The sequence below is a fragment of the Apis dorsata genome, unplaced genomic scaffold, assembly GCF_000469605.1.
Source record: "Apis dorsata unplaced genomic scaffold, Apis dorsata 1.3 scaffold_5, whole genome shotgun sequence".
Taxonomy (NCBI): domain Eukaryota; kingdom Metazoa; phylum Arthropoda; class Insecta; order Hymenoptera; family Apidae; genus Apis; species Apis dorsata.
The window spans coordinates 34,439-44,079 of record NW_006263308.1 but is presented as its reverse complement, the minus strand read 5'-3'; the positions used below and the strand labels follow the sequence as shown (position 1 = coordinate 44,079).

The 9,641-nt window shown below is 30.3% G+C and overlaps 1 protein-coding gene across 3 annotated transcripts in view; it reads right to left on the bottom strand.

The window, feature by feature from the left end:
* Positions 1-9,641, bottom strand: part of LOC102675710 (potassium channel subfamily K member 18-like) — a 42,093-nt gene that overhangs the window by 21,532 nt on the left and 10,920 nt on the right. Inside the window, exons 3-7 of one of the 3 annotated variants that reach the window (XM_031508232.1) lie at positions 9,148-9,304; positions 8,876-8,954; positions 8,389-8,540; positions 7,111-7,295; positions 3,648-3,797 (exon numbers count right to left, since the gene is read on the bottom strand). In XM_031508232.1, the coding sequence (XP_031364092.1) occupies positions 3,691-3,797; positions 7,111-7,295; positions 8,389-8,540; positions 8,876-8,954; positions 9,148-9,304 (680 nt within the window). In that variant the 3' untranslated portion in view covers positions 3,648-3,690. Of the gene's footprint in view, positions 1-3,647; positions 3,798-7,110; positions 7,331-8,388; positions 8,541-8,875; positions 8,955-9,147; positions 9,305-9,641 lie in introns of those variants that run through there. The other 2 variants (XR_004149659.1, XR_004149660.1) reach the window with 2 other exon arrangements.

Sequence of the window (9,641 nt, the reverse complement as noted above, 5' to 3'; positions counted from 1 at the left end):
AACGCCGCAGCCCCGTTCCAACTTACCTCTCCTGCCACTTTCACCCCTCTAATATCATCCCCACTATCATCACGCCACGATTCCTCCGGATAGATTGTCTTCTGCGGGCAATGGGTCGTCGAAGGCCGAGGCCACGAGTCTTAGTTCTTCCGTTTAAGGGTTTTTGGAGGTTAGGTTCAGGTTTCAACGATTGTGTGTCGTGTGCAGATTTTAATAGGTGAAATTCGTTAAGAGTTTTTGATAATAAAGTTTATCAGTTATAATAATAATAATAATAATAATAATAATAATAATAATAATGTTGTTATTCTTACTTTTATTCAGAGATATTTTAATAACGAATTGTTTTCGATTTCAGAGATTTAATCTTTTTAAAAAATTTGGTATCTTAAAAAATTAAGATCATTATTATTATTCATATTTGTTTAGAACTTGAAAAGAAATTTCATGTATGTATTTTTAATTTATTTAATTAGCAAAATATAATAGTAAATATTCTATAAGGAAAACATTTATGCTTCCAAAAAGTTTGCATACTCAACAATAATTTATCCGTCAACTCTTTACTCTTTACTTTTCTAGCAACTAATTGATCATGATCCGCACGGAATTCAAAGTTTCAAAGTGTAAAGTTCTAACGAAGATCCAAATTAGATTTGTGAAAGGAACTTTAGTAAACGTCGAAAAGTCTATAAAAAAAAGAATATCGAAAATAATTGATCTTACTAGCATAAACTTGCATTCCTTGATAACTCTTTAAGAAGTGTTCTCTACATTTTTCATTTATTTCCTCATTTAAGTTCACATTCTCAAATATTATTTTATTTTATTATAAATTATAAATTACTTATTATCTTTTTTATTAAATTTCGTATATCAACGATCGTGACAAATATCTTATTTACCCCGTTAAAAGATAAAGAGACAATAACAAAATCGATGACAATCGCTGGTGTATTAAACTGGAGGAAGAGAGTTGAAGAGTTAATTGTTGAAAAAGTCGGGCGAACGAAAAAAGTTTCCGCCGAAATATAACGTCCTGTAATACAAGGTAATTCTCTATTTCCCTCTTTTTCTCTCCGTCCCAAGTGCCTACATGGTGTTTTTTCCTTTTCTCTCCTTTTTTCTTTTTTTTTTTATTTTTTTTTCTTCTCAACGAAGCCAGGCGTTGGAATTTCAAAGAACTCGTCTTTGTACCTTCGACGATTGTGGTCCCTTTATTTTCTACCCCTTTCATGCTCTCCACCCTTTCAAATTTTTTTCCGGAGGGGGATGGGAAGAGGGGAAAAGAGAAAGGCAGAAGAAAGGAAAACGAAAATCACCTTTTCCGTTCCCTGTTTGCGTAACAGACGTCGCGTCAATCTTCCCGATAGAATCATAATTTTCGCGCCGCATCTCTCTTCACTGGCAAAATGGCAAATTCCCTCCATTCAACAACCATGAATTTCAACAATTCCAACCACTTTTACGATTCTACTTGTTACATGAAATTCCATTTCGGCCTATTCTTTTCCCCAATTTTTTTTCGAACGACATACATTGTTTTTTTATTATAAATTGAAGGCTCCTTGAAGGAAACACTAAGTGCAAATTTTTCAGGAGAAATAAGAGACTTGCCTGACTTTAAGTTATTTACAAAATTTGATTTTTTTTTTTGATTATGAAATATTTTTTATATTATAGAAATTGTAGTACAAGAAGAAATTGTATCTGTAATGTAAATCTTGTATGTATCTTTTAATTGTTGGATTGAATGTTTTTAAAGAGATATCTTGGATTTAATGTTTCTAAAGAAATGTTTAGAAAAATGAAACATTCTTGTTCGATAAGTAGCCTAAGACTTTTTACGTATCACTCGTTCATTAAGCCTTTCGAATATTATATGGATATACGTACAGCGATAGTAGAATATCCTCTTGAAACGGTGGACCGCTTTCTCTAAAAGCTTATGCTTATTTTCCTCGGTAGAGTTACTGTATGCTCGTCCTAAAGATGCACTAATATCTAATTCCTTCGAAGAAGAGTTTCGTAGTTGGCGTTAAAGCGACTCCACCCGGGGCTATGTCTCCTCCAAAGCAGGCTTTAATAGCCGAAAAAGACGACGTTGTCTAACGAAAGTTCGCGATATTCGCTGATTCGTCTGCAATTCTCGAGACATCGTTTCAAAATCTTTTTTTTTTTTTCTTTTTCTTCCTCCTTAGGAAAGTTTATTCGAATCAAGAGTTCCACTGACCACTTTCTTGGTACTTAACCTCTTAAAAGTTCGTTAAATTTGATGAAAGTATGTTAAAAAAAGAAGAAAAAAAAATACTTTTCTTCTCAAGAAATTATATTTCGGTTAACCGATCTTTATCTTATCTTTTTTTATTAAATTTATGGGTTTATAAATTTTAAAATATTTTTAATATATTATTTTTTTTTGATATAATGCTTCTTATTTTTAATTATCTATTATCTTTTTTATCTTCTTGCTTAGTTATATTAAAACACGAGATACAATAGTCTAACAATATTACAATGTTATAAAAGTAGATATCTTTAAACTAGAAAAAAACATTCGATCGTTAAAATTGACAAAGCTCATAATATTATAATTTTAAATAAATTCCAATGAAATATTAGTTACCTGTCATTAGCAATCTAATTCGACAAAGCAGCAGTTATAAGAAAATTTCTGCTGATGATGGATATTTCATCGTTCGAAGGAAATGAAAGCGATGTGTTTGAAAGCGTAAACGAGAGTCTAACCTCGATCTTTCGCGCGCTAAATTCCCTCCGATCGATCGTTTTCACGCCTCCATTATATTTCCTCTCGAAAGAAGACTTCATTTTTCACCCTATCTATCTACTTTTTTGCCCGTCCTTTATCTATTCCGCGAGTCGTACCAGACGGAAACAACTTCTCTCCCCGTTTGACAACCACCATCAACCGGAAGACGGTGGCATTTTTTCGAAAATACCGCGCGCATCTATCGCATTTATCACGTGGCAGGGATTTCCGCCGATTTTCTTATCGGCGAGATTAAAGCATAAACCAAATTACAGGGAATGGTCTGTTGAAATTGTCACCGTCACTCTCTCGTAAACTCGATTTAGGTCGTGAATTGACCTTAATTGTGCGAAAACAGAATTTTACAAAAATCTTGTTTTCTTTTCATTTAATTCGATTCGATTATTTTTTGTGACTTTAAATTTTTTTTTACAGTTTTTATATGATTTTTTGTCGTCTTAAATGTTTAAGACGTTTATCTCGATAAGTGAAAAATTAAGAAAAAATAAAGAAGTAAGTCATTATAAATTGTATTTTTATATCTTCTTTTCTTTTTTTTATAAAATTTTTAAAAGATGATACGTCAAATGATTTTCATTATAAAGTTGTTTAAATTACGTTTCTCGATATTTATAATATTATCATAAAATTAATATATTAAAAAAAATTAATATTTATTCCTATTATTGTCAAAAACTTCTTTAATCTTTCCAAATCGCGAGATTTCCAGTATTCCAGTATTTTTAAAAATATATCCGACATCTTTCTCTTTAAATTTCGTTCGGGCACCGCGTTATCCACGAAGAGCAATCCCAAACCAGAATTGGTTCTGACGTAAGGATGGATCATGAATAAAATGAGGAGGAATTCGACTTACCGGATGTTGCAGAAGCGCAGAACGTGGCTGAGGCTCGTTATGGTCACCTGTCGCATCGGAATATATATTTAACGGTACGCACGAATGCGCGCACCTTTGCGATCACTTCCTCTTGCATCAGGTTGAAGCACATCGCGATCAACGCCATACCTAAAAGTTATTCCTATGATATTAATATAGGAACGAATAATAAAATTACGAATACAATAATTTTAACGCTTCACTCGTAGAAAAGTAAAAATTATCTTCTAAGAAATTCGAAAATTAATACGATTTCTTTATCCTCTATAAAAGTCGATCATCAATGTGTCGATCAATTATAATATCCAATTGAAAATTTCATTTGTATTGAACAATTGTCAAACTTGATTCAGTTTGAAAGCGAAACCTAAAAACGTTTATTCTCTTCTTTTGACTTATTTTGGTTTGCTAGTTTTATAAAATTACTACCCGACCACTTATCGCATAATTTATTAGAAGAAACATCTCGATATTCGTGATGCACACATTCGACAACACTAGAATGTTATAAAATGGCCGTCAATTCTATACGCTACTGGAAAAAGCGCCGTTTCAAAGGATTCGAGGCATCGTCGCATAAACGTCAATCGAAAAAAATCGAATTTTCCTTTCCTCTCGACCACGATACGAGGTAAACCTCGACAGGTGAAGAGAGAGAGAAAGATACCGGGCCGGTTGTCAAACTTTTGTCTCGACACGTATAAAGTGGCGCACGTTTAAAAAGCGATCGATTCTCCTGACCCTTGACACGCTTCGCGACACTTTGGAATCCCCGATTCATTAACCACGGCGGAAGTGCGCACCACGCTCGTGTTATCATTCCAAGAACTGAGGAATTTTATAGAAACTGGAGATAAAATAAAAATAATTTTAAAAATTTTTGAGAAAGTTTAATACTCAAACATCCTGAGAATTTTTATTTTTATTTATTATTTTTTTTTTTAATAAGAAATTTTAAGTAATTATAACGTGGAAAGTTGAATTTTGAAATTAAAGAAATTTTTTCTTTTGATATGTTTTGAATTCGTGTAAGTTTCAGTTGAAAATATGTAACTGAACAATGTCGAAATTTTACTTCTCTTCATTTTATAGTTGAAAACTTTTTCCATTAGAAATTTTTATATAAATAATTGAGAATTCTCGATAATTTTGTCCCGATCGAATAATTCGAACTAAAAAAAAATTGAAATTGTAACCAGGAATTTCTTATTGCTAATTTTTATTACAATTTCTTCATAACACACTTTTTTTTAGTCTAATTATCTTTTACTTTCATCATGTATTTGTAACTTAGAAAAATTAAAAAAAAATTCATAAATTCTTCTAATTTCTAGGATCGAAACTAAAGAATCCAAATTTAATTCTTAGATAAATTTTAGAATAACTTTAGATTTTTTTCAAAATATTATTCGATATATGGAATATATCAAATTTACACGGTATCACAAAATATACGCGTATAGAAATTTAATCGTTGAATAGTTATTGTTTGAAGTGGATATTTCGTATAGTTGGACGAATTAAAGCTGTCGAGCTCTTTGAAAACGATCAAGTCTGGCCACGCAACATCACGTGTTCCATCGGAAATCCACGGCGATTCAATTGTCGCTCTGCCAAAGAAACAATTACGATCTCGGTTTCCGTGTTCGTCCACTGAAAACTCGGCTCGTACACGTGTATCCGTGTTTCGTGCATCGATAAATTTTGATCTTCACCGATTTTTTATTTCATTCCTTTCTTTCTTTTTCCACCAAGTTTTTACTTTTAATACGATTAAAAGAACAGGATATAAATAAAGATTACTCTTCAAACATCATAATACTTGTGAATATTTTGTGCTTCTTTGCACATATCGTACGCCTTCTATAAATTTTTGTATTATTTGAATTGTATAAAGTCGCTGTATTCGCAGTCTATAATAAATAAATGATAAATTAATTAATAAATAGTTAATCGATGTAAATAATTACTCGATTGATTTGAAAATTTAATTAAACAAAAAGGATTCTTCAATTTAATTGTGAATCCTTTTCATAGAACTACTCGAATCATTTTCATAGAATTGTGACTTAACACTGATTAACTCTGTATATCTCTTAATATATATATATATTATAGATCGTTTCCTAAATCATCACGAATTAATATGAAACAGAATAGAAATTTACGGGATGAAATAAAATTAATCAACGAGTTTCAACAACGGTGCAAACGGAAAACAAATGGCAAATTGTTAGAAGCATTCCATGGTCATAAAATCATGAAAAAAAAAGTAAATAAAAAAAGGATAGCGCATCTAATGAAATACGAACGGAAATATGAATGTTGTAAATAAAAATAAAAATTATATATCCGGAGAATAAAAGGATCGGTGAAAAAGAAAATGAAAAACGATAAAAATCATTACGATCTATCAATCACGGAATCGCATCGAGAAATCAGAGACCAATTTCTATTTTCAACGTGATCGAATCTGACACAATGATAAATCATGGGAACAACGAGGGCACTGTCGGAATCGTGGATCCGAAATTCGATGATCGGTCGTAACCCGTTTATTTATAGAGAATAGGAAAATAGAAACACGATTTCTTCGAGGTTTGGGACTTCGTTCGTTGTCGCGTCCACGATATAATCACGAATTATTAACTCCAGTCAAGATTTTCGCGATACGACGGTTTAACCACCTTTCATCTAATATTCGTATGCAAGGTTTCGCACGAGATACCCTCGACGTGTGTTAAGGACCCATGCACGTGGGGTTGGGATGCTTTAAATGGTGGGAGTGATTCTTTCGTAGGGGAAAAATAGGTCGAATGCGTGGAGCAGAATTTTTGCGGGTTTATTTTCGAGAACGATTATTTTTTTGGGAGGGGTGGAAATTTAATTATTTATTTTGAAAATTTTAGGGGAAAGAAAGATTATCTGGAAGATTATTTTTGATATTTAAAAAAAATTTTAAATGCAAGGGGTGTTGTTAAGGACTCGCGTGGAGAAAATAGCCTGTTGTGGGTGATGCGCAAGAGTGGTTCGCTTTAAGTGGTAGAAAAAGGGGTGATTCTTCGTGAGAAAATAGGTCGGATGTGTGGAATGGAATTTTTGCTCATGAGGCCTTATTTCTGAGAGAAATTACTTCGAAAATTTTAATTTTTTTTTTGTAGAGGAGGCAAAAAAATTTTAATATTCGTAAAATTAGAAACATAATATTGTTCTTAATTACTTGTGCGATACGAAAATATGAAATGAAATGAAATTTTTACGGATAAATAATTAAAAAAAAAAAAAAAAGAAAAATTACTTTGTAAACTTAATGAGTACATTTCATTAAAAATCAAAGAAAGAGAGAAAAGAAACGAAAGCCGAAAAATGGATCTCTGTAGGGAATTTTAGGGAAACATTAAACGTCAAATTCGATAAAATTGTAAGATCGGTCGCCACTCACCAAGCATTAGATACATGGAGCAGAAGATGAAGGATAAATCGAGACCCTGGGCCGCGTAGATTTTGTCACCTGGCACGATGTCGCCGAAACCTATGGTCGACAAGGAGACGAAGCAGAAATAAGAACCGTCCAACATATTCCAGTCTTCCCATTCGGAGAATAAAATGGCTCCGCCCCAAATATACCTGAAACGTTTCTCGAAGAAATGACACGGTCATTCCTGATACGCGAGATTCTCCTTATTTTAAATTGATAAATAAAAAGATTACGAGATTATCTTTTATTTATTAATCTTTTTTTTTTGTGACATAGAAACGTCTATTTCTATTGAAATAGCATTTATAATTTTAATTAAAAAATATCAATCACGGATAAAAATTACAATTAAAAGTGCATTGTGTGAAAATGACAATGAAATTTTCTTTTTAAAGAGTATTAAAAATAACGTGAAATGAAAGTTTCAAAAATAAATTGTTCTCCAGATTTGTAATTTGATCCATATTTAAAAATAACAGTTAAAAATAATAAATGTTTTATTCACGATTTCTATATTCAATTTTCCTTATGATAAATTTTCTTCTCTGTGGGAATGAATTTTCATTTCCAACACTGTTGATTGTTTATTTTTAAGTAAAAGAAAAAAAAAATAAGAAACTTTCGTTTCATTGGATGATATTTCTGTGTAAAAACTTAAGAAACATTATATAATATGTTAAATATAAAGAGTGACTTCGCGTATCGATCCTCGCTATATTTAAATTATTTCTGATAATTCGACGATAAAACACGATTTATCGGTTTTCGAACAAAAGTTCATTAATTTCGAATTTATTATATTTTATACATATATATGTATAACCATAGAATCATAATTCATATACTTGAATTATTTCATGATCGAATGATCGAAATTATTATGAATAAAATATTAATGAATTTATGTTTCTATACGTGAATGTTTCTCGTGAACAAGAATAAAATAAATTATAATGTAAATAAAAAAGAAAATAAAAATATTTTTATCGAAAAATATAATTTTCATATTTTTAATCTCTATTATATATAATTTTTATATGGAATATTTTTTGGTAAAAAATTATAACAACTTGTATATTTGACTCTTTATATTTTAAAATTTAATCTAAATTTTAAAAGATATATAAAAATCTATGAAGACTTATTTATAGAACACGTAATAACGTGAGAGATTTTTATATTTCAAAATATATACGTAATGTATCATATAATTATAATTTAATAGAAAATAATGACACTCACCCGACCATTATGGCAACGCAGAGCGTCAAAGGAACTGTGACACGTTGTGGATCATAACTACTCTCGTCATCTTCTTTCGATTCATCATTCTCTATCGAAACTTCCTTATCTACACTAATCGAGTCAATCTCCTTTCCATGCATGTCAACCATCTATTGACAAAAACTTCGTAATTTATCGTAAAATTTTATAATGAAAAATGCAACTTGTATAATAATTTTTAAATTAAATTTTTGAATATTTTAATAACTATTCTTTATTTTGGAATTTGAGTTCAGAAAACATATATACTGACAACATATAAATTATATAACAAACATATATATTTATTTTAGATAATTAAATTATTTGAAGTTATAATTATTTTAAAATTTTTTATGATACAGGAAATACTTTTTTTTTCAGAATAACTATAAATCTTTTAGTAAAGAGGAAAACATCTTGTAATATTATAAATTAACTTTAATGAAATTTTAAAAAAACTTACTTGCCAATGATTTCTCCTTATATCTGCACTATTTTGCAAACTTCCTCTTGGTGCCATTTCTATTGGTCTTCTGCGACACCTTTAAAAGAAAAAAAATTAATTATTATTATAAAAAATAATAAGATTATTCAAAATCTCTAAAAAAAAAAAGAATTTCTCGAATTTTATTAATTGTTAGATACTATAAAAACAGTAGTTTAACAATTCGAGGTCTAAACATTTCTGTAACGATCTATGACAAATAGAAATGGGCAAAATAGGAAGAAGCTTACTTGCACAGACAGCAACGAGCATAGGTCCATTTGAAGCTTTTCGCGAGAATGTCACCAATGTTGCTTAGATAGAGCAAGAAAAGTGGCAGGCCTATTATGGCATATACTATGGTCACCACTTTGCCCCATTTCGTCTTTGGACAAATGTTCCCGTAACCTGTGAACCGAATCAGTTCCCATTTTCTTCATTTTTTCCTCTCTACAATATCTAGTGAATTTTTTTTTCATTTTTTACGCTTTCCATAAAAATATTTAAATAACAAATGAGATGAACGTTAAAATCATTTTTTTTTAATATTTAATATTTATAAGTAGGATAATTCAGGAAATATTTAATACCATCAAACGATTTTTTTTACAAACAAGAATTTTATCATCAAGAAGATACTCCTTTTCTACAAAATAAATTTTCTCTCATCCGTAATCGTGAAAAATTCGTTGTCACTGTCACCGATTTATAATAATAAAAAAAAAAATTCAACTTCAAAGCGCTA